We start from the raw sequence: 25,205 nt of genomic DNA, 5'->3' as shown, positions 1-25,205 counted from the left end.
GGCTTTGGGAGCCGATCTTGGAGCCCACCTGTGCAAAGGCACATGGAGGTGGGATACAGAGGCCCCCACTAACACCTGCCGGGGCCACTCCAGGAACACACTTGCAAACATGATGCAAAAATATCACTCAGCTCTCTCCCCCACACTTTCTGGTAACACACGATGGCTCACCTTTCCTTACAGAAGGGGTTAGGCTGTCTTAAAAACCTAAATATACAAGTGTCATTGGGCAAAACAGGCCTGCTGTTAAAAATCAGGACGTACTTGATTGTGCTGGTGATTTTGAGTCTGCGAATTCCGGGCGTGGGGAACTGCCGGGAGTTCAGGTACGAGATGTGCTGCATGGCCTTATCCAATTCCCCGAGGTCTTCTCCCTCCAAGGTCAATACCAACTGGCTGGGGTGTGCTTGGATCTGAAATCACACCAGGCACAGAGAGGAGAGGAATAAGCCAGTAACTGCAGGAGCTGAAACCACAGATGCCTCCACAAAGGGGATTGGCCTGGGTTCGATTTGAATTGCTGACTTGAAAAAGAAAAGCTCGTTTAAGTCCAGCGAACACAACTCTTTTACCCAACAGTAAACGTATCAATCACAGATTACTCACTCCCTCATCCCACCAGCCTCCGGGGCTGTAGTCTAAGGGGCCCACGAGTGGTGTGCAGTCGAGCGCTCGGTGTTACCTGCACGCCTCTGCCACTGTCTTCTAGGACCTGCAGGTCCAGCCCCTCCTTGCAGGTATACAGACAGTCGATCACCTTCTTATCCGCGAGTTTCCCGGAACGGAGAGTTAAGCCAGCCAGATTGCCTCGGAAAAACTGGGTCATGTGCAGGTCGCCACCTTTGGGTCAGGGGAGAAAAGGCGAAGTCAGGCGTGCAACCCAGCATCGCCCAACTCACTTCTCACTCAACACGGTGTTACCGGTGCTGGCAGCTCAGTGGATGGACATGCGGGTTAGTTCATACCAAGTCCTGTTAGCCTTGCAATCTACATGGAAGCGCAATGAAGAAATTAAACCGTTTATGATCATGCACATGGCCTGGAGAAAGGGAGAGTTGGGGGTGTCTCACCTGAAGCCAAGAGGTCCTCTGAGGGTCCCCACACCTCTGGCCACTACCTGGTAAGGTGGCCTACCCTGTTCTCATCACCAGGGTGCATGGTGACACTTCCTACGCCACCAGCCTCTCCAGCCACTGCCTTCTCAGCTGGCTGGGTTCCACATGGCTGTTTTCTCTACCTGGCACGCCCTGGGGGATGAACCCACACAAGCGAGGCAGGGAGGATAAAAGGGAGGCTTAAAATACTCCCTGCACGGAACGGCCTATTTCAAGGATGCTATGGTGTTGAGTCCCATCCTTCCTGCCTCCTCCTGAGGATTGCTGAGAAGTGCAGATGTTACAACGAAAACCAAAACCCAGAAAATGGCCCTTGACAGATGACAACAAAGAGCCAGAAACAGGTTACACTAAACCTTGTTCTTAAACTGAAAAGGAAAAGGGACAAATTTTCAGCAATGTGTCTCATTCTGGTACAGAAATCAGGCACTGTAAATCATGACTAGGAATTGAGGTTTCTAAGAAACGGCTATTTGCCAGGCATGGTGGCTCACGCCTGTAATCCCAGCGCTTCGGGAGGCCGAGGCGGGTGGATCACCTGAGGTCAGAGTTTGAGACCAGCCTGGCGAACATGGCGAAACCCCGTCTCTACTAAAAATATAAATATTAGCTGGGCATGGTGGTGCATGCCTGTAGTCCCAGCTACTCGGGAGGCTGAAGCAGGAGAATTGCTTGCACCCAGGAGGCGGAGGTTGCAGTGAGCCAAGACCACGCCACTGCACTCCAGCCCAGACAACAGAGCGAGACTCCATCTCAAAACAAACAAAAAAAGAGACATCTATTTAAAATTTACTGTCAATCAGGACAGAATATCTAGAAACAAGTCTTTTCCTGTCTCGTGGTTCATCCACATGACAGTCACGAGGCGGCCTCCCAAACCCTGCCTGTAAGACTGAAAAAGCGGGGAGCCTCATGCAGTGGGGTCAGGGTCAAACTGGATGGGGGGGAAGTCCCATGCGTGCACTGCCTGAGATGTCATTTGTCCTCACTCCAGCTGGGGTCAGAATGGGCAGAATAAGGGAACTCCATGAAGCAATGGGGAAGCGCAATGCAGGGAAGCAGCTCAGATGGTGTCCAGGACCAAAATGCAACTGGGGCGTTTCATGCGACACGTGGAATGAATCAGTCTCATCTTTAAATGAAACACAATAGTGAATGTAGGGAAAAAATCCAGCAACCTGTAGAGGCCACAGTCACAGGCTCAGTTTCATTGTCATTTTCAACTCCTGAAAACTCTGTGGAAAAGCAAGACAAAGACAATAGAAAAGGACTGGGAGGTTAGGGTCTTCAAACCAGACCTTGAAAACCGGGTTTGAAGCAACCAACTATAAAACATGAAGAGAAAATTCCCTTGTGATCCCGCTCTGGGATGTACCCATCTGGACGCAAGCTTGTATTTAATCACCTTTTCCCAGAAGTGACTTTACCACCCCCAACCCCAGGCTTCTTTTGTTTTCTTCTCTTATTCCACCTTCCCACATCCTCCTTGCCAAAATATACGTTAGATTCAAAATAAGATGAATGAAAGCACACACATGGAATTCGTTCCCCTCCCCAATCCGTGCTATGAAGTAGGACACTCCACAGAGGCTAAGCCTGGGCTGCAATGCTGCTCCCGATATAAATAACACCAAGTTCCGGACCAACAGCACCTCTTCTCCTAATAGGGAAGACACTGCGCAGACAAAACGGCATAGCACACACGTGTCCAAAGCCTGGTACACAGTAAACATGCGGAAGTCTGTATATTTTGGAAGCTCCAAACAAGTTTACATCTGTCTAGCCATTAACCTTTGGGCGACAGAGGAAAGAAGACATTCTCAATCACTTTTTCTGAATGAGAGGGAGATGCAGAGGCTAAGGAACCCACCTAGGGAAGCATAGCCCACGGTGGACCTGGGGCCCCTAACCACCTTCAGCTCCTCTAGCTCCTGGATCCAGTGTCCTGAGTAATACAACCTACCAGAAAGGCACACACACAGCGGCTGAGCACGGAACCAACACTCTCCAGGTCATGCTGAGGGGAAAGGCTGCTCCTCAAGCCCTGCAGCCCTGCAGCCCTCCCCTCTATGGTGTGCTGGGGCCCCTTCTGGGCTGCAGCTGTGCGGGGCCGCATCAAGGGGCAAAGCTAGAGGTGTATCCAGGTGAAGCCCATGTGAGCCACGGGCCTGTGCTACCTCCACACACACCAAGACTCCCCCACAACACGCTGGTAGAAGGGAATGAAGCTGCTGCCCACAGCCCAAGCTCTCCACGGCCAACGTGTAGCAAAAGTGGCAGAATCAACCACAAAAAAGAAAAGGAGATCCTCTCTCCTGTTAACTGAATTTTAAACAATCTGTGGGGTTTTTTTGTTTGTTTGTTTTGAGATAGAGTCTCACTCTGTTGCCCAGGCTGGAGTGCAGTGGTGTGATCTTGGCTCACTGCAACCTCAGCCTCCTGGGTTCAAGTGATTCTCCTGCCTCCCAAGTAACTGGGATTACAGGCATACGCCACCACGCCTGGCTAGTTTTTGTATTTTTAGTAGAGACAGAGTTTCACCATGTTAGCCAGGCTGGTCTCCAACTCCTCCTGACCTTGAGTGATCTGCCTGCCACCGCCTCCCAAAGTGCTGGGATTACAGGTGTGAGCCACTGCGCACGGTCATCTTTCATAAATTTCTAACCTTACTCAAGGTACAATGTTTCCATAGGGAGAAAAAACTAATCAAAAAGTAATTAATGATGATGACACCTTGAAATGACACAGCAGAGTCCAGTGCAAGGGTCAAAGTGGGAATCATGAACCTCTGGGGTAACCTGAGGGTTCCATGAACTTGGATGGGAAAAATTACATGCTTATTTCCACTAACTTCTGAAATTCAGCATTTCCTTTGGCAATAAATGTAGGCTACACACCACAGCAGTTAGCAATGACTGCAACTTTGTCACCAATAGAATGCACTGATATTTGCACACCAGGCCACAGCTGTTGCAGATGCCATAGGGATCCTCGCACAGCCCTCACGACTTGGAACTTACACCACTGTTGGACCTGCTGCTAAAGCTGGTTCTTCATTTGTTAACATAAAGTACCACTGGTGTTACTGTTTCACAAATGTAGTATTTCAGGATGTTAATAACTATATTTCAGTTTAACTGAGTACCCTTGAATCCTATGTATTTATTTTGTAGATTAATAAGAAGGGATCCATTGGCCTTGCCAGACCACCCAACGGCTCCATGGCACAAAAAAGGGCTTAAAACCCCAGGTCTGAGCCAGGCGCAGTGGCTCATGCCTGTAATCCCAGTACTTTAGGAGGCTGAGGTGGGAGGATCTCTTGAGCCCAGGAGTTTGAGATCAGCCTGGGCAACACAGTGAGACCCCATTTTTATAAAAAATTAAAATAATAACAGTAATAAAAACCTTGATCTGGTGGGTCTGAGTGTGGGCCCAGAATACACAGGTTTTTCTTTTTCTTTTGAGACAGGGTCTCACTGTTGCTCAGGCTGGAGTGCAATAGGGCATTCTTTTTTTTTTTTTTTTGAGACGGAGTCTCGCTCTGTCACCCAGGCTGGAGTGCAGTGGCGCTATCTCGGCTCACTGCAAGCTCCGCCTCCTGCCTCAGCCTCCCGAGTAGCTGGGACCACAGGCACCCGCCACCACACCTGGCTAATTTTTTGTATTTTTAGTAGAGACGGGATTTCACCGTGTTAGCCAGGATGGTCTTGATCTCCTGACCTTGTGATCCACCCACCTCAGCCTCCCAAAGTGCTGGGATTACAGGCATGAGCCACCGCGCCCAGCCAATAGGGCATTCTTGGCTCATGCAGCCTCTGCCTCCTGGGTTCAACCGTTTCTCCTGCCTGAGCCTCTCGAGTAGCTGGGATCACAGGCACATGCCAACATGCATGGCTAATTTTTGTATATTTAGTAGAGATGGGGTTTCACCACGTTGGCCAGGCTGGTCTCGAACTCCTGACCTCAAGTGATCTGCCCGCCTCAGCCTCCCAAAGTGCTGGGATTATAGGTGTGAGACACCGCGCCTGGCCCACAGGCTTTTCAAAGTAAAAAAATTCAAAACCCTGGCTCCTGATTCATCAACTGGGTGACGCCTGGCTTGCTGCTTCTCTGGGCCTGAGTTTCTTCAGCTATAAAAAACGGATTTTAGGGTTTAGGTGAGACGACGTGTATAAAGGAGTTGGCACACAGCCTGCCACTTGGTAAGTACAGGTAAGAAGCACTGGTGCTCTGGTGGTTATCATATCCCCTCTCAGCAGAGACTTCCATGGAATCCTCCCCACACGTGGCCCTTGCTGAGGGTGAACAGAGCCCTCGCAGGCCTCCTACCAGGTCACCAAGTGATAAACACTCTGGAAGAGTCCTCCAGGTCCAAGGCGCACTTCTACTTCTGCGTCCTTTATTTCTGTGCCTGACTCTTGCTGTTGCCTCTTTGTCCTTGTGAACCTTTCAATAAACGGATTAATTTATAAAACAGTTCCCCCCACTACATGCTCCCTCTGTGGAACGCTCCCTCTTGGGTTTCCGGGAAAGGTAACGGTGTGGTCAGTCCTATCACCTTTATGGAGCACCCACAGATAGAGCTACGCTAGCTAGAGTGGGGTAACGGCAGTGTCCCCAAAAAGGCTGTACACAGGAAATGGAAGGAAAAGATCCAGGACACGAGGGTAAGGCTGTAGGATACCGATCACAGCCTGCTGCCACCAACCTAGTAAAGAGGTACAACTTAATTCTCGAGTCGAGGGCGGGGGGTAATGACAGGTACCTTGCCAGCAAGCCCCCACCACGAGCTGAGTTTCTATCTTGGATGGATGGAGCGGGTAATCCTCAGTCACAGAGAAGGGCTCGTGGGACGTGCCATCCACATAGAGAGTCACACTCGGGAATTCTACGTTGAGGACGTAGTGATGCCATTCTTCATCACAGACCTACAGAGGCAAAGGGAAGGGGGGAGGTGTGAGATGTCCACTTTCCTTCTCATCAATGCCCATGGAAACCAAGTCACCCAACACAAGGGTCTTCCTAGGAGGAAAAGGATGAAAAAAATCTAACCACAAAATATCTGCAAATACATCTCACCAAAAGAAGCCAAGCATCTCTAGGGCATTTCTAAACTACGTGGCCTGCATTGCTCACTAACCAGAGGACACAGCCCAAGTAGGGAGCTGCCCAATTCTGCTCTGCCAACAGTGTGGCACCAGGAAGTTCCTGTATGGGCAAGCTGGATACCCACCCTCGAAAGGGTTGAGTTAGTTTACCACTGGCCATTCCTTTTCTGAATAAAAATAAAAAGTGCCTTTAGGCCAGGCGCAGTGGTTCATGCCTGTAATCCCAGCACTTTGGGAGGCCAAGGCGAGGAGATCACTTGAGGTCAGGAGTTTGAGACCAGCCTGGCCAACATATCGAAACCCCATCTCTACTGAAAATACAAAAATTAGCCGGGTGTGGTGATGCACGCCTGTAGTCCCAGCTACTCGGGAGGCTGAGGCACAAGAATTGCTTGAACCCGGGAGGCGAAGGTTGCGATGAGCCGAGATTGTGCCACTGCACTCCAGCCTGGGTGACAGAGCAAGACTCTATCTCCTCCCCACCATCGACAAAAAAGTGCCTTTAATCTGAGAATAAGGCACACCATAGTACATGTATTTTCTTTTCCAACTCAAAGTTGATGATCTCAATAAATATGAACATCAGCTCCAAGGGCACCCCAAACCAAACTGTGTTCCCATCCTGTGATGAACGAGCGTGTGAACACGCATCAGCCAGCTGCAATGGGCCCTTATCTGGGTCGTAACTCAAACAAACTGTAAACACAAAAACATTTATGAGGCTACTTGAAATCTGAACATTGACTGGCTATTTGATCGTATTAGAAATTTTACTGTTAGTTTTTTTTTAATGTGAAAGAGTGCTGTGATTACGCTTGTCTATGAGATACGTCATGACATACAGGCGGGCGTCTACAAGAATGAAACGCTCTATTTGGGATTTCTTGAAAATTATTAAGTAACGTTTGAGGGGGTGATAGAAATTTTCAGCAGTGAATAGGGGTAACAATGAAACTAGACTGACCAAGAGTTGGCAACTGTTGAAGGCGTAAGGGCACACAGGGCTATTCTTTAATCTGTCTGCTTTTATATAAATCTGAAATTTTCCATAATACAGTTTTTAAACAGTATATGCTTAGAAGAAACTAAATATATAAATGCAGACTATGGCTACTATAACAGAACTGTAGCTAAAATGTCCACCTATGTTGAAAAATATTTTTCCAGGACTAAGCCTTTCTTCAGTTTTTTTAAAATAATTAATGGTAATAGTTTCTGAGAAATAATCACTCACATAAATAAAAAAATACACCAATAAGAGATGAATGCTACCCAGCCTGACCAAAATGGTGAAACCCCATCTCTACTAAAAATACAAAAATTAGCCGGGCGTGGTGGCGCACGCCTGTAACCCCAGCTACTCAGAAGGCTGAGGCAGGAGGATCGCTTGAACCCGGGAGGTGGAGGTTGCAGTGAGCCAAGATCTCCACTGCACTCCAGCCTGGGCAACAAAGCGAGACTCAGTCTCGGGGGAAGAAAAAAAAAAAGAGACGAATGCTACCAACTGGACACCCACTTCATCTTTCCACTATCATATACTTTTTCCTTTCTCATTTATTCTTTTACTTTTATCTATCCTATGATTATTTTTAGACACTATTATATTTTAGCAACTGCAGGCACATATAACGTATGTCAGCTTTTGTCCACTAACTCCATGAGACAAATAAAATGATGATAAGGCCAAAGGTTTCCTTCTCATCCCAACTCTACATCAAAAGAAAAAATGATCTATTCTGATTTTAATAGAGGGTTCTAATTTTACAGTGCTCTCTCGTTTCCTATAGCACGTGGGGTTTTTCACAGAATATTTGCTTTCTATCACAGCAACTGCTAGAAAATTAGCTTTGCGGCCGGGCACAGTGGCTCAGGCCTGCAATCCCAGCACTTTGGGAGGCTGACGTGGGTGCATCAGTTGAGGTCAGGAGTTCAAGACTAGCCTGGCTAATATGGTGAAACCTCATCTCTACTAAAAATACAAAAATTAGCTGGGTGGGGTGGCATGTGTCTGTAGTCCCAGCTACTCATAAGATTATAAATATACACTGACTATACACAGCCATTCATGTGCAAGGCTGCAGTACCTGCTTACTCTCTCTTAGAAGATCACAGTGTTTTTCTTTTTCTTTGGAGACGGGGTCTCACTCTGTCATCCAGGCTGGAGTGAAGTGGCACAATCGCAGCTCATTACAGCCTTGACCTCCTGGGCTCCATCAATCATCCCACCTCAGCTCCCCAAGTAGCCAGGACTACAGGCATGTGCCACCATGCCCAGCTAATTTTCGTGGGTTTTTTTTTTTTTTTTTTGTAGGGACAGGATCTTATGTTGCCCAGGCTGGTCTCGAACCCCTGGGCTCAAGCAATCCTCGTGCCCCAGCCTCCCAAAGTGCTGGGATTATAGGTGTGAGCACCTTGCCCGGCCCTATTAGTGCGTTTTCAATTCACTCACCTGATTCAACTTCCAGTGGAACTCTGCAGGTCTGTATTTCTTCTCCTCAGAAGGATCCTGACGGAAGAGGAAGATCAGCCGGCACCCGTGGACATAGAGGGAGTAGTGGTGCCGATTCATATCTGCAAAGGCAGTTTCTATGGGTAAATTGCCAACTAAAGACCCAAAGGAGAAATAAAAGCTGTTTCTTGAATGGATTTTGAAGACACAATTTCATCTGCATAAATGAACTCTTCGGCTAAGCCAAGGCAGGGCTTAGAAACAAATACACTTGGGCTTTCCGGAGAGGCGGAGCCTGTGATCACCGTGGACCCCACTGAGCAACAACAGCAAATACCCAAATGCCCAGGCCGTGGCTCTAGGGAACCAAGTGCCCCAGGCACACAGCACAGCATACGGCCTACGAGCACCAGGCTGGCAGGGGACCCTGGGAAAGGAGAGGGAGCCTGCCGCTGGCACCCACCCCACTGGACACTGGGGCCTGGCATCGCTTGCAGAGCTATTACCCTACCTGTTTTATCAGAACTGCAAAGAATTGTCTCCTTCTTCCTGCCGAACGGCCCATGTCTCATCCACACCGAGATGGTGAACGGCTCTTTGGGGCTGACCGACACGACGCCATCCGGGATCCTCACTGCCTGGGTGCCGTTGAACTCAAACACCTGGTCGCTGTCGTGGCCATTGTCAGTGGGGAGGCCCACGGTCCAGTTGAGGGATCCACTCGGGGATGGCAGCAGCTCGGCAGTGCCTGCGGCCGCACCTGAAGCCACAGTGCTCGGTGAAACTCACGTGAGGAGCCAGAGGCCCCGCGCACCTCAAGCCCCCAGGCACGTGCTTGTCTTACACTTAGACAATCTGCTGGCTCCAGTTCACCTTTTTTTTTTCTTTCGAGACAGAGTCTTGCTTTGTCCCCAGGCTGGAGTACAGTGGCGCGATCTCAGTTCATTGCAACCTCCACCTCCCAGGTTCAAGCTGTTCTCCTGCCTCAGCCTCCCGAGTAGCTGGGATTACAGGTGCGCCCCACTAAAACTGGCTAATTTTTGCATTTTCAGTAGAGCCGGAGTTTCACCATGTTGGCCAGGCTGGTCTTGAACTCCTGACCTCATGATCCGCCTGCCTCGGCCTCCAAAAGTGCTGGGATTACAGGCGTGAGCCACCACGCTTGGCCCTTTCAGTTTACTTCTCTTCAAAAATCAGGGTTTTAAATTACAAAAATAAAAGTAACAACCATGAATTTGTTTAAGGAAGGGAAAGGGCCAGGCGTGAACCCGGAAGGCGGAGCTTGCAGTGAGCCAAGATCGCACCCCTGCACTCCAGCCTGGGCAACAGAGCGAGACTCCGTCTCAAAACAAACAAACAAACAAAAAAAAAAAAGGAAGGGAAAGGAAGCATTTCTTGTAATCTGATTCAAATTATACCATTTTAGTATAAACACCCAGTCCTCCTTTGGTAAATATACACAAAAATGATGCGTTTTCTTAGAAAAATGGAGTCCTGGCCGGGCGTGGTGGCTCACACCTGTAATCCCAGCACTTTGGGAGGCCAAGGCACACAGATTGCTTGAGCCCAGGAGTTGGAGACCAGCCTGGACAACATGGCAAAACCCTGTCAATACAAAAAACACAAAAATTAGCCAGGTGTGGTGGTGCATCCCTGTAGTCCCAGCTACTTGGGAGGCTGAGATGGGAGGATCACTTGAGCCCAGGAGGTTGAGGCTGCAGTGAGCTGTGACTGTGCCACTGTACTCCAGCCTGGGCGAGTGCGACCCTGTCTCAAAAATATATAAACAAATACAATAAAAGTGGAGTCCTGCTATGTATGTGCATAATACATATATATTCCTAGCAACATTCTTCTATCATGTAATTTAAACTATCTGAATAGCTTTTTTTTTTTTTTTGAGACAGGGTCTCCTCTCTCGCCCAGGCTGCAGTGCAGTGGTGCAGTGTTGGTTTACCGCAGCCTTGACCTCCTGAGCTCAAGCAATCCTCCCACCTCAGCCTCCCAAGTAGCTGGGACCACAGGTGTGTGCCACCATGCCCAGCTAATTTTTGTGTTCTTGTAGAGACGGGGTTTCGCCATGTTGTCCAGGCTAGTCTCCAACTACTGGGCTCAAGCGATCCATCCGCCTCAGACTCCCAAAGTGCTGGGATTATAGGTGTGAGCCACCGCGCCCGGCCTGAATAGCATTTCATTGTACAGATACAGCATCACCTACTGACCAGCCTCCCAGGTGGGCACAGAGGCTGTCCCTAACCTTTTCCTATTATAAACCTCACCTGCATGCACAGCTTTATGTGTCTCCATGATTATTCCCTTAAAATAAATTCCTAGAAATGAAATTACTAAGTCAAAAAACACAAAAAATGTTTTCCAACCATTCTTATGTATTGCCATGTTCAAATTAAAAAAATTTTTTTTTTGTCCACAGGAAAAGATTTTGCAAGCTCCTTCTTGACTAAGCTATTACTCGGAGCAGCAGGCCTTGGCTGGACCAGCCTGGCCTTTTGAGTAACAGAAGACCTTGGTCCAAATCTTAGCTCCTGAAGCTAGATGTGGTGGCTTGCGCCTGTAATCCCAGAACTTTGAGAGGCTGAGGCGGGCAGATCAACTGAGGTCAAGAGTTCAAAACCAGCCTGGCCAATATGGTGAAACTCTGTCTCTACAAAAATACAAAAATTAGCCAGGCATGATGGCAGATGCCTGTAATCTCAGCTACTTGGGAGGCTGAGGTGGGAGAATCACTTAAACACAGGAAGTGGAGGCTGCAGTGAGCCAAGATAGCACGATTGCATTCCAGCCTGGGCGACAGCGAGACTCTGTCTCAAAAGAAAAAAAAAAACCACACACACACACTAGAACCTCAGCTCCTGAATATGTGGGCCTGGGCAAGCTACTTAACCTGCTTTAGTCTCAGTTGTTTAATTCCTCTGTAACAAGGTCAATACCCACCTACTTCGTAGACTTGTTGCGAACATTAAGCTAAAACACACATAGAAGTACCTGGAGTAAGGCCAGGCGCAGTGGCTCATGCATATAATCCCAGCACTTTGGGAGGCCGAGGTGGGTGGATCACTTGAGGTCAGGAGTTGGAGACGAGCCTCGCCAACATGGTGAAATCCCATCTCTACTAAACATACAAAAAGTAGCCAGGCATCATGGCACATGCCTGTAATCCCAGCTACTTGGGAGGCCGAGGCAGGAGAATCGCTTGAACCCAGGAGGCAGACGTTGCAGTGAGTGAGATTGCGCCACTGCACTCCAGCCTGGGCGACAGAGGGAGACTGTCTCAAAAGCAAACAAACAAAAAAGTACCTGGTGCATAGTAAGCACTCAAATTATTTCTATTCTTCCTAACTTTATTCTGCTGAAAAAAAAAAATTCACTTAATACCATGAAATGAGAGACAGAATAAATTTTATATATTATACTTACATGCATGGTTTAAAACAGAAAATGTGCCAGACCTCCTGACTTAAATATATTTAGGTGACAATTATGAATATTTGGATTCAGAGTTGCCAAACACCCCCATATGCTCATCATCGGGCTGTGGCAGTGTAATGTCTAGTTTTCTACTTTGGTTTATTTACCACATGATAATTTTCTTCTTATTTATTGTTTTTTTTCTAAGACGAAGTCTAGCTTTGTCACCTAGGCTGGAGAGTAGTGGCACGCTCTTGGCTCACTGCAGCCTCCTGGGTTCAAGCGATTCTCCTGCCTCAGCCTCCCACGTAGCTGGGATTATAGGCACCTCGCACCACGCCTGGCTAATTTTTTATTTTTAGTAGAGCGGGGGTTTCATCATGTTGATCAGGCTGGTCTTAGACCCCTGACCTCAAGTGATCTGGATAATTTTCAATTATAAACCAGTGGCCGGGCGCGGTGGCTCATGCCTGCAATCAGCACTTTGGGAGGCCGAGGTGGGCAGATCACGAGGTCAGGAGATCGAGACCATCCTGGCTAACACGGTGAAAACCCGTTTCTACTAAAAATACAAAAAATTAGCCGGGCATGGTGGCAGGTGCCTGTAGTCCCAGCTACTCGGGAGGCTGAGGCGGGAGAATGGTGTGAACCCAGGAGGCGGAGCTTGCAGTGAGCCGAGATGGCGCCACTGCACTCCAGCCTGGGTGACAGAGTGAGACTCTGTCTAAAAAAAAAAAAAGAAAACCAGTAACCTAAATCTCATGGTTGTTATCAGGCTAGTGAAAAGACCAATCAGTTTAAGAAAATGCTCCCTGAAAAGCTGTTTCACAAAAGCTTTTTGAAACACAAAAGCCCCTTCCAATTTATGAAGACGCTGCTTCATTTAGTGGGATTTTATCACCAGTCAACTAAATGTTCTTCCCTCAGCATCTTCCATGACAGCCATCCATACCTCACCTCTTCTTCATTTAGATAAACCAGAAAAATATCCGCAGCTGACAGTAAAGAGAGACCTAGCCTTCTGGTGGGTTTCCCAGTAATTCTGTCTCTCAATTTCTCCACACAATATTGTGATATAGAAAGTCTATTGAGATTCTAAGTTAGATGTGGCTATCTTTAGTTCCGATTTTCTACTTCATGTTTGTCAAAAGCTATTGTATTACCTATATTTTTCCTTCAGTTCTTTTTGAGACAGGTTCTCACTCTGTCATCCAGGCTGGAATGCAGTGGCGTGATCTTGGCTCACTGCAACGTCCACCTCCTGGGCTCAAGCGATCCTCCTCCCTCAGCCCCCCAAGTAGTTGGGACTACAGGCGTGCACCGCCATGCCTGGCTAGTTTTTGTATTTTTTGTAGAGACAGGGTTTTCTCCATGTTGGTCAGGCTGGTCTCGAACTCCTGACCTCAGGTGATCTGCCCACCTCGGCCTCCCAAAGTGCTAAGATTACAGGCATGAGCCATGCCCTGGCCTTTTTCTTCAGTTCATAAGTAAACATCTCATTTCATGTAAAACTCACTCCATGTACTCCTACAGAAGCCCTTTTTGGATGATTCTCAGAGTATGCTGGAGAAATACTTCCTTCAAATCAGTGGTTCTTTTTTTAAAACAGGGTCTCACTCTATTGCCCAGGGTGGAGTGCAATGGTGCCATCACGGCTCACTGCAGCCTCAACCTCCCGGGCTCAGGTGATCCTCCCGCTTCAGCCTCCCAAGTAACTGGAACTACAGGTCCATGCCACCATCCCCAGTTAATTTTTCAATTTTTTGTAGAGATGGGGTATCGCTGCGTTGCCCAGGCTGGTCTCAAACTCCTGGGCTCAAGTGATCTTCCCACCTCAGCCTCCTAAAGTGCTGGAATTACAGGTATAAGCCACCACATCTGGCCACCAGTGATTCTTAAAATGCACATATACACAACATGTTGAATAGAAATTTAGGAGTTGATGTCCACCCCCTGCCCCACCCCCAAAGCCCATCCAGTATGAAAACTAGCCAGCAAGGCAGCAAAGTTCACTTCAGAAATGCAGATTCTCTATCACAGTTTATAATTATGAACACAACACACACAAGTATTTCCAGTTGTAAAGGTCCCTCCCACCTTCACCAAAGCCAGCCGGATGCAAGAACGCCTGGTCTCCTTACCACAGAGCCGGTGGAGGGACTTCTCTGAGTAGGTGTCTCGGTCGCAGCCTTTCCCTATGTGGCTGGTTTCTAGCTCCACTGTGGCCTGTACTGAGGCGACTGGCTCGTCACATGTCTCCAGGTGGATATTTGGAAAGACGGCCAACGCGCCGGTGCCCGGCTCATACTCAATCCTGTTGTTCCATCCTGTGTTGGTCCACAAGTCAGCAGGGGAGGAGAGAAGGAAAACACACACTCTAGGTTGCTGCCGCATACATCAGTTTTAAGAGCAGATGTGAGCGCAGGGGAGAGAATGAAGCTCACCTTGCCACCCAGGGGTGCAGGTGGGCTTAATGCTGATCTTCACCAAAACATCTTCTGTGGCTCTTTTCTTCCCACAGTCATAGGCAGTGACGGTCAGCTTATATTGATGTTCTTTCCCGTAGTTTAATTTCTCTGTGTTTTTTATATAACCTTACAGAGGGCAAAAACAACAGTGAGAGCCAAAACCCACGCTGGTTTTACTTTTGTTGTCCTAGGCGGAAAGACAAAATGCATAGGCTTTAAGCCCTGTAAATACTCAGCCAGAAATAAACATATGCTTGGGATGCTTAACCCTCAACCTGTCCTCCCTGAGCCCTAACACGCACTAAATCCATCCTGAAGAGTTTCAACAGAAGAGACAGAGCTACACAGCTCAGGCTCCACTTACTCTCACAGTGTTACATTGGGCTTTACATTAAGATTTAACTGTTTACATACATTCAGAGAATTAAAAAAATAATAATAATTCAAGTACCTCAAATATTAAATATAAGATCGCTGATCAAACATTTAGTATATTAAAAGAGAGATTTCCTACCCCCACCTGCTTAGAACAGAAGCCTGTTTTTTGAACGTGGTGAGTACAGATCTCTGGAAAGTGTTTGCAACGTCCATAATTCCATCAAAGATTCTAGACTGCGCATTAATTAACAAAGGAAACACTGTATTATCTTTTTTTTTCTTTTTGGAACAGGGTCTCGTTCTCTTGCCCAGGCTGGAGTGCAGTGGCCTGATCTCGGCTCACTGCAACCTCTGCCTCCTGGGTTCAAGCGATTCTCCCACCTCAGCCTCCCAAGTAGCTGGGACTACAGGCGTGTGCCTGCAGTCCCAGCTACTAGCGAGGCTGTGGCGGGAGGATCCCGTGAGCCCAGGAGTTCGAGGTTACAGTGAGCAGTGACTGCACCACTACATTCCAGCCTGGGCGACAGAGCAAGACCTTCCCTCAAAAAAAAAAAAAAAAAAAAAAAAAAGATGTCACAGGAGATTCTAACTTAATGGAGAACATGGCCAGGCGCAGTGGCTCACACATGTAATCCCAGCACTTTGGGAGGCCAAGGTGGGCGGATCACCTGAGGTCAGGAGTTCAAGACCAGTCTGGCCAACATGGTGAAACCCTATCTCTACTAAAAATACAAACAACAACAACAAAAAATTAGCTGGGCGTGGTGGTGGGCACCTGTAATCCCAGCTACTCGAGAGGCTAAGGTAGGAGAATCACTTGAACCCGGGAGGCAGAGGTTGCGGTAAGCTGAGATCGCACCACTGTACTCCAGCCTGGGGAACAGAGTGAGAAACTGTCTCAAAAAAAACCACAAAAACAAAAACAAAAAACTTAATGGAGAACAGAAAATGAGACAAACTAAATGTAAAGGTCAGTCTCACTCAGATGCATGTGGACTGAAAGTTAAGAAGATTAAAAAAATAAAGCCATGTCAGGCAGGAGGATTTTTATTTGATTTTGGTGGGAAAGCAAAAAAGAGGTGAGCCCCACAAGAGAACACAGGACCTACAGGTTCCAGAGAAGAAGTTGTCAGGGAACAAAGTAGAAACTTAAATGTTTTTACAATTAAAAGCAAACACACACGAGGTTAGGTCTCCAACTTGTGAGTTCCGTGAAGTTCTGACGAAGCACAGAAGCTGGGGTGTAAAGTCAGTGGGGTTAGCAGGGACTGTCTGCCTAGCTGAAAAGCCGGCTCCTCGATTCTTACCATCTTTGTCGACAGTAAAGGGCACGTCTGGAGTGATGATTTCGTAGCTGCAAATCTGGCTGAACTGAGGGGAGCAGTCGGCATCCACGGCCTCCACCCTCAAAATGCTGTCGTACTGCTTCCCCTCGATGACCGTGGCTTTGTAGGACTTCTCCTTGAACACGGGTGCGTACTCGTTCACGTCGTTCACCTGAATATGGACAGTTGCTCTGGACAAAGGGAGGGAGAAAAATATTTTTCTGCTTGTTTTCGGTGTGAGAGAGAGACAGAGAGTGTGTACGTGTGTTTACCCAATTCTGCCCTACTTTAAAATTTCCTGCTTCTGATACCTTGTTTCATGAAATTCATATGATGAAGTCAAAAATTAAACCAAGCTATTCACTGCTTTTCATTCAAGTGTGGAGATAACAGAAAGTTAAAAGAGGGATTTGGGTCGATTCTTCCATATCCTAAGAATAAAGCAAAAAAACAATCATCTAAAATAAAAGAGACTTGGGTGTTTTTTTTTGACAATATGGGACAAGACAGGCAGAAGGGAGATAAACAATACCAGACGTCTGTTTGCTCTCCAATTATAAAGTTGAAACATATTTTGTAGCAAAATCCAGAAAAAAAATAAAGCCAAGGGAAGAAGGGGTATGAAACAGAGAAAGCATGAAATGGTTTGATTCTGAGAGTTCAGACGAATTCTGTCCTACTTCTAGGGAATAGGCTAGAGTCCATGGCATCATCTGGTCCTGATTCAACAAATGAAAGAGCTCAGGAGAGGCAGGCCATTGCCACCTGCCAATACCCCAGCTCAGTTATCAAGAAAATTAGGGTGTCATCAGACCTTGCTACAAATAAAGAAAACTGTAGGTTTCAAGGGCTAATGGTCAGGGCATGCTTCTGAATCAGACAAGGACTTTGGTCAAAATCTGACCTTTTCAAGGGAAACAATAATATTATACTGTGGAAAAAGGGAAGAGACTCACCGGGGCACTGCACCCTCTGCTCACCATGAGCCTCCTCATCCCAGTGCCATCGGTCTGACCCTCACAATGGATTATGTGACACCATCTCACCCACATACCCTTCTTTAGTAGATGTGCTAAGTAGAAGCTGAGACTCAAGGCCGGGTGTGGTGGCTCACACCTATCCCAGCACTTTGGGAGGCTGAGGCAGGAGGGTCACCAGAGGTCAGAGTTCAAGACCATCCTGGCCAACATGGTGAAACCCCGTCTCTACCAAAAATACAAAAATTAGCCGGGTGTGGTGGAGCGTGCCTGTAATCCCAGCTGCTTGGGAGGCTGAGGCACGAGAATCGCTTGAACCCTGGAGGTGGAGGTTGCAGTGAGCCGAGATTGTGCCACCGCACTCCAGCCTGGGTGACAGAGCGAGACTCTGCCTCAATAAATAAACAAACAAATAAATAAATAAAACAAAAGAAAAAGAAACAGACTCAACAAAATTAAATTTGCACAATGCCAAAGGGCTAGCAAGTGGTGGAGAAAAGACTAGAGCTCTAGAAAGACTAGAGCTTACAATCTAATTGTAGAAGACACTGGACTTGAGAACACCAGCAGTCCCCAACCTTTTTGGCACCAAGGACTGATTTCATGGAAGGCAATTTCTCCACAGATGGGGGTGGGAGGATGGTTTTGGGATGAAAATGCCCCACCTCAGATCATCAGGCAGTCGATTCTCATAAGGAGGGCACAACCTAGATCCCTGGCATGCTCAGTTCACAACAGGGTTCGCGCTCCTGTGAGAATCTGATATCGCTGCTGATGTGACAGGAGGTGGAGCTCGGGCAGAAATGCTCACTCGCTCACATGCTGTTGACCTCCTGCTGTGTGGCCTGGTTCCTAACAGGCCACGGACCAGTACTGGCCCACGTCCTGAGGTATGGCGACCCCTGTTCTATGTTGTCTTGTCCAAAGCCCTCTCTGTTACATCTGCAGTTCCTAACTGGCAGGAGGTGCAGCAACACACTCAGGATTGTGGCAGCGAGTCAGCCTACTTCCACCAGCAGTGACTAATTTTTTTTTTTTTTTTTTGAGACAGAGTTTCATTCTTTTTGGCCAGGCTGGAGTGCAATGATGTGATCTTGGCTCACTGCAACCTCCACCTCCCAGGTTCAAGTGATTCTCCTGCCTCAGCCTCCCGAGAAGCAGGGACTACAGGCACGTGCCACCATGCCTGGTTAATTTTGTATTTTTAGTAGAGACAGGGTTTCTCCACGTTGGCCAGGCTGGTCATGAACTCCTGACCTCAGGTGAAAATCACCTCAGGTGATCTGCCTGCCTCGGCCTCCCAAAGTGCTGGGATTACAGGTGTGAGCCACCGTGCCTGGCCAATTTTTGTTGTTATTGTTTTTTAGGGACAGGGTCTCATTCTGACACTCAGACTGGAGTACAGTGGCACAATCATGGCTCACTGCAGCCTCAACCTCTCGGACTCAAGCAATCCTCCCGCCTTAGCCTCCCAAGTAGCTGAGACCACAGGCATGTGCCACCATACCTGGCTAACTGTTTATGTTTTGTAGAGATGGCATCTCCTACATTGTCTAGGCTGCTCTCAAACTCCTAGGCTCAAGCAATCTTCCCACCTCAGCCTCCCAAAGTGCTGGGATTATAGGTGTGAGCCACTGCACCTGGCCAACAATGATTAAGTTTATGCCCTTAGGAATTACAGCAAAAGATAAATGTGACAACAAAATAACCTTCCTAAGGGAGAAGCAGACTTTTTCAATTTTTAATGTAGGGCCTTTATTTCTTTAATAGAGTATTTGGTGTGATAAAATTATTCACTCATTCATTTATTAAAAACCTAGGCCAGGTGCGGTGGCTCACGCCTGTAATCCTAGGACTTTGGGAGGCCGAGGCAGGTGAATGATGGGGTCAGGAGTTTGATACCAGCCTGGCCAACATGGCGAAACCCGTCTCTACTAAAAATACAAAAATTAGCCAGGCGTGGTGGCAGGCACCTGTAATCCCAGCTACTCGGGAGGCTGAGGCAGGAAAATCGCTTGAAACCGGAAGGCGGAGGTTCCAATGAGCCATGATTGTGCCACTACACTCCAGCTTGGGTGAAACAGCGAAACTCCATCTCAAAAACAAAACACAAAAAGGCCAGGCACGGCTCACGCCTATAATCCCAGCACTTTAGGAGGCCCAGGCAGGCGGATCACCTGAGGTCGGGAGTTTGAGACCAGCCTGACCAACATGGAGAAACCCCATCTCTACTAAAAACACAAAATTAGCTGAGCATGGTGGCGCATGCCTGTAATCCCAGCTATGCGGGAGGTTGAGGCAGGAGAATCGCTTGAACCCAGGAGGCGGAGGTTGCGGCGAGCCAAGATCATGCCATTGCACTCCAGCCTGGGCAACAAGAGCAAAACTCCATCTCAAAAAACAAACAAAAACAACCCCAAAAAACCTAATATGCCTAATGTGAGCGAGGCTCTTGCTAGAAACTGTATACAAGGGTAGACAGACATGATTCCTGCCCTCCAAGAGTTTACAATCTAATTGTAGACACTTGAGAACTATCTTCTGCCTATTTCAAAAACACAGTCTTGGGGAGCAGGCAATAGTCACCACTATTTTCGTTCTGCGCACACACGTTTACTCGGTGGGTTATGTTCACTCTTTGTCCAGCTTACTTACTTATGAGACTTTTTCACGTTGGTGCCATCAGGTCCCTTCCCACAATCATAGGCCTGGATGGTGAATGAATAGTCTTTCTGCAGCTCACAGTCCAGTTTCTCTTTGGAGCGAATGACTCCCTCACCAGTGGATTTATCCACTACAACTGCATCAAAGGGGACATTCTGCCCGTGAATTTTAAATCCACAAATCTCACCTAGGGAGTCAAAGCAGAACAGGTTAGAATTCCTACCACATAGATCTTCTGCACCTTGCCCTCCTCCCCCCAGTCTCCACCCCCAAAGAAAATAAATGACAACAATTCGGCAGCCAGGGGTTTGGAGGGTCCGTGGACAAAGCAGGGGCACTGTGCTTTAAACATGGGGAAGTTCTGGGACTTTAGTAAGATGAAGCAGATTCTGGCTTTCCAAGCAACTTGTTTACTTTGCATCCATTCATGCAGGAATACAAAAGAGAGAGAGAAGAAAATATAGACAGGCATTCCACAGGAGCACTTAGATAGCTCGAGGGTAAAAGGAGTCTCATTAGCACACAGCCAAGGCCTGAGAACACCAGCGCCGCCCCAGCTCCTGGGAGGGCTGGCAGCCAGTTTGATTTGGACCAGAGAGAAGCTAAAACGCAGTTATGTGTTGAGAGAGGAGGAAGTGTGAGATATAGGATCAGCACCGTAATTACAGAAATTCTGTCAAAAAAAAAAAAATCAAAGGAAACAAGTCTTCCTGTGCAATGAGCCTGGCTAAAATTAGGGAATCAAAACAAACTACTCAATGAGAAAGGTAGAAATACCGACTCGTCAGGCATCCATTTCAACAGCTATTTTATCATCTACGATTCAGACACAGTTTCTACTATGAGAGGGACTGGCTAGACTTGCCTTTGTTTCAGACTTTATCCTATCAAACCTGAAAAAGACACCAGCCTGGGAACTTCTCTACATCTAAATTGGCTCACAAGCTTAATTAGGAGTTAAAAATCTATGTTTCCATTCTTGTCCATGGGAGAACAGTATATAAATGTTTTGATGTCGATGTAAAACTCCACAACATGTATTTCACATGAAAATAAGACTGCACTCCTTCCACAATTCCAACTAATAGAAAATTGTTACAAAGCAAATCTCTGAAGTTCGATTAAACAAAAATGTACAGTGTTATCCATACAGTTCAAATGGATGTCTGATTTCCAGATATTTCTAACCAAGGGTCTGGTTACATATAATTTCCATCAATATACTTTAAAATAGAAACAAAGTAGGAGAATAAGAATAAAAGAGCATGACAGTTTCTTCTGTTTAAGGGCTGATTCCCAATTTTATAAACAAAGTTAGTGGGTTAATATTCATAAGAGGGGAAGAAAGAACCCTTTATCACCTTCTTTGGTGACTGTCACCTCAAAACTCTCTAAAGGGAGAAAAGATAAGCCCATGTCAGTAATACAGGAAAGAATGAAGACGGAATACACTAAGGAAAAAAGTCAAAGGTGCACATATTACACATTTCCACACCAAGCTCAGCGACTGGCTTCTACGATTGCTACAGCAAAACCTAATCTTCAGGAACAAAATGTCACTTTGAATCCAACTTACCATGAACTACCGCATAATTCTGAAGTTATTAATTTAGGGATGAAATACTCCTACATGAAGTGTCCTAACACCCTCAGGGGTCATTAGGATTTTTCTTTTTTTTGAGACAGAGTCTTCTGTCGCCCAGGCTGGAATGCAGTGGCGCTATCTCGGCTCACTGCAAGCTCCACCTCCTGGGTTCACCATTCTCCTGCCTCAGCCTCCCAAGTAGCTGGGACTACAGGCGCCCACCACCACACCCGGATAATTTTTTGTATTTTTAGTAGAGACAGGGTATCACCATGTTAGCCAGGATGGTCTCGATCTCCTGACCTCGTGATCCGCCCACCTCGGCCTCCCAAAGTGCTGGGATTACAGGCGTGAGCCCCCGTGCCCGGCAGGATTTTTCTTTTAATGAACACTCTAGTGACAAACCATGAATAAGTACATCTATTTGTTATTTTGCAGTTTTCAGATGTTCATTTCCAACCTAAATTCTCTCAGCTAGATTCTGGTAACATTCAACTCATCAGTAGATTTAATGAAACAAAAATTTGGAGCAAAAGGTTTTTTTTTTTTTTTGAGATGGAATCTTGCTCAGTCGCCCAGACTGGAGTGCAGTGGCGTGATCTCGGCTCACTGCAAGCTCCGCCTCCCTGGTTCATGCCATTCTCCTACCTCAGCCTCCCGAGTAGCTGGGACTACAGGCGCCCGCCACCACGCCCGGCTAATTTTTTTTGTATTTTTAGTAGAGACGGGGTTTCACCATGTTAGCCAGATGGTCTCGATCTCCTGACCTCATGATCCACCCGCCTCGGCCTCCCAAAGTGCTGGGATTACAGGCGTGAGCCACCGCACCCGGCCGGAACAAAAGGGTTTTAACCCTTTATTCTTGAACTGAAAAAAATGACAATATTTTTCTAATCCAAAGTACCCAACCAAGGCAACAAACATAAACCCCTCTGCTAATGGAACATCTGCTTAAACGTGAATAGAAACCAGATTCAAAACTAACTGTAGGGATGCTACAACGGTCATGTTTTTATTACATGAAAGCTCTGTTCTACCAAGTCAATATATATCCTGCTTATAAACCCTTTACTATGGAGGAGTGGAAATGTGAAGAGGTCAGGAATTCCGCTGCCCCTCAACACACTGGGCCCTCACTGGTGGCACCTTCTCTCCCCCAAAGGTAACATGACCTGAATTCCCTTGCTTTGCTAATAGTGCTACCATTTATTCTCCCTGAACAGTGTTGTTTCATTTTGCTTGGTTTTAAGGTTTTAAAAACGGTATCACGTGGCATGCAGTTGTTTGTTTGTTTGTTTTGGGGGGGGGGGACGGGGGATGGAGTTTCACTCTTGTTGCCCAGGATGGAGTAACAAGATCTCGGCTCACTGCAACCTCTGCCTCCCGGGTTCAAGCGATTCTCCTGCCTCAGCTTCCTCAGTAGCTGGGATTACAGGCATGCACCACCATGCCTGGCTAATTTTGTATTTTTAGTAGAGATGGGGTTTCTCTGTGTTGGTCAGGCTGGTCTCGAACTCCTGGCATCAGGTGATCCGCCCGCCTCAGCCTCCCAAAGTGCTGGGATTACGGGCGTGAGCCACTGCGCCCAGCCCACATGCAGTTTTTATGACTTGCTTCTTTTTCTTTTTTTGAGACAGAGTCTCACTCTGTTGCCCAGGCTGGAGTACAGTGGTAGCATCTCAGCTCACTGCAACCTCAGATCCCCAGGTTCAAGCGATTCTCATGCCTCAGCCTCCCAAGCAGCTGGGATTACAGGCGCCTGCCACCAAGCCTCGCTAATTTTTGTATTTTTAGTAGAAACGGGATTTCACCATATTGGCCAGGCTGGTCTTGAACTCCTGATCTCAAGTGATCCGCCCGCCTCAGCCTCCCAAAGTACTAGGATTACAGGCGTGAGTCACCGCACCCAGCCATGACTTGCTTTTTCATGCAACTTTGTGTATCTAAGATTTATTCATCCTTGCTGGTATAGGTAGCTATAGTTTATTCATTTTCACTACTACCTAACAGTTAGAATCCACGGGTCAAAACATGTAAAGTGCTTAAAACATTGCCTGGCAGAAAGAGAGCACTTAACAAATGTTTGCTATTATTACAATCATTTTCCACTGTGTGAAAATGCCATCAGTTGTTCCTGCTGTTTAAAAACAATGGTGTCATGATTATTTCGGTCCCTGCTTGCTGCTGCACGTCTACAAGAGCCTCTGTACGCCTGTGCTGCCTAACATGGTAGCCGCTAGCCATGTGGGGCTGTTCAAATGCAAATGAAAATTCAAGCTAAAAATCAAACAATGTGAAAAATCCAGTTCCTCAGTTACACTGGCCAGTTCTCAAGGGCCCAGCAGCCACATGTGACTGGTGGCTGCTGCAAGAAGACAAGTGGACGCAGAGTGCTCCCCTTGGCACAGCAAGTCCCACTGGACAGAGTTGCTTTGAATTAGGGGTTTGCAAACTGCTGTTTCCAGAAAGTCCAACCTGTTCCTGATTTTGAAGAGCCCACACGCTAAAAACAATTTTTAATAGTACTTCATAACATGAGAAAATTACATGAATTTCAAATACAAATACAGTTTCTTTTTGTTTGTTTGTTTTGAGATGGAGTCCTTGCTCTGTTGCCCAGGCTGGAGTGCAGTGGCACGATCTTGGCTCACTGCAAGCTCCACCTCCCCGGTTCACGCCATTCTCCCACCTCAGCCTCCCGAGTAGCTGGGATTACAGGTGTCTGCCACCACGCCTGGCTAATTTTTTTGTTTTTGTATTTTTAGCAGAGACAGGGTTTCACTGCGTTAGCCAGGATGGTCTTGATCTCCTGACCTCATGATCCGCCCGCCTCGGCCTCCCAAAGTGCTGAGATTACAGGCGTGAGCCACCGCTCCTGGCCTCAAATACAGTTTCTATAAATATATCTCACTGGAACACAGACATGCTCATTTGTTTAATGTATGGTCTCTGCTTTCACACTGCAAGGGCAGAGGTTGTTGCAGAATTACATCATTGCGAAAGAGATCCGAGGGGCCCCAAAGCTTAAAATAGTCCCTATCTAGTTCTTAACAGAAAAGGTTTGCTGATCTCTGCTCTAGAGAGACACCCACGAGTAAAACTGCCCGGTACCAGATGTGTCCAAATGTTTTCCAGGATGTGCTAACTCACAATATTACATGTTTTCATGCATATTAATACTGCATAATACATTTTAAAGTAATTTAGGTTGCCCAGCTTTAATTTGGATAAAACTTCTCAGTTTTTGACTTGAGTTTACTGTGGAATATCGAGGCAGTTCCACATCATCTGAACTGACATTAATGACAGTGACTGTGGTGTGCTTTCCTGACACAGGTCTCTCCATAGGTAAGTGCAGATTTCCTGCTTGTTGGCTGGTTGTTTTAGAGACAGGGTTTCCCTCTGTTGCCCAGGCTGGAATGCAATGATACAATCCTAGCTCTCAGAATAATCAATATTCTGAGTATTGACATTGGCTACTTTAATGAATTCCACCAACAGGATATGGTGCCTCAAATCCACCAGTACTTATTCAATTGCTAGTCAGGCTGGGTCCTTTACCTACAAGGACTTAAAAAACCAACTCGCCAGGTTGGTAGTTCAAGGTGGCAGATGCAGTGTGGGCTTTGCAAAACTCAGGCAGACCTGGGTCTTCCGCACGAGCCTTGCAACCGAGCCCATCACTGCAGAGCCTGCTGAGCCATCTGCAG

The 25,205-nt window shown here is 47.1% G+C and overlaps 1 protein-coding gene across 8 annotated transcripts in view; it reads right to left on the bottom strand.

Annotated features, from left to right (window-relative positions):
• Nucleotides 1-25,205, bottom strand: part of CLSTN1 (calsyntenin 1) — a 96,135-nt gene that overhangs the window by 6,180 nt on the left and 64,750 nt on the right. For 2 of the 8 annotated variants that reach the window (XM_019010740.4, XM_055383959.2), the window contains exons 3-13: nucleotides 21,272-21,301; nucleotides 19,902-20,097; nucleotides 16,252-16,460; nucleotides 14,543-14,692; nucleotides 14,240-14,425; nucleotides 9,184-9,432; nucleotides 8,673-8,794; nucleotides 5,881-6,043; nucleotides 2,294-2,350; nucleotides 683-840; nucleotides 265-413 (exon numbers count right to left, since the gene is read on the bottom strand). In XM_019010740.4, the coding sequence (XP_018866285.1) occupies nucleotides 265-413; nucleotides 683-840; nucleotides 2,294-2,350; nucleotides 5,881-6,043; nucleotides 8,673-8,794; nucleotides 9,184-9,432; nucleotides 14,240-14,425; nucleotides 14,543-14,692; nucleotides 16,252-16,460; nucleotides 19,902-20,097; nucleotides 21,272-21,301 (1,669 nt within the window). The remainder of the gene's footprint in view (nucleotides 1-264; nucleotides 414-682; nucleotides 841-2,293; nucleotides 2,351-5,880; nucleotides 6,044-8,672; nucleotides 8,795-9,183; nucleotides 9,433-14,239; nucleotides 14,426-14,542; nucleotides 14,693-16,251; nucleotides 16,461-19,901; nucleotides 20,098-21,271; nucleotides 21,302-25,205) is intronic. The other 6 variants (XM_019010749.4, XM_055383972.2, XM_004024615.5 and 3 more) reach the window with 3 other exon arrangements.

The sequence above is a fragment of the Gorilla gorilla genome, chromosome 1 (assembly GCF_029281585.2).
Source record: "Gorilla gorilla gorilla isolate KB3781 chromosome 1, NHGRI_mGorGor1-v2.1_pri, whole genome shotgun sequence".
NCBI classification, from domain to species: Eukaryota; Metazoa; Chordata; class Mammalia; order Primates; family Hominidae; genus Gorilla; species Gorilla gorilla.
This window is presented reverse-complemented; position numbering and strand designations above follow the sequence as displayed.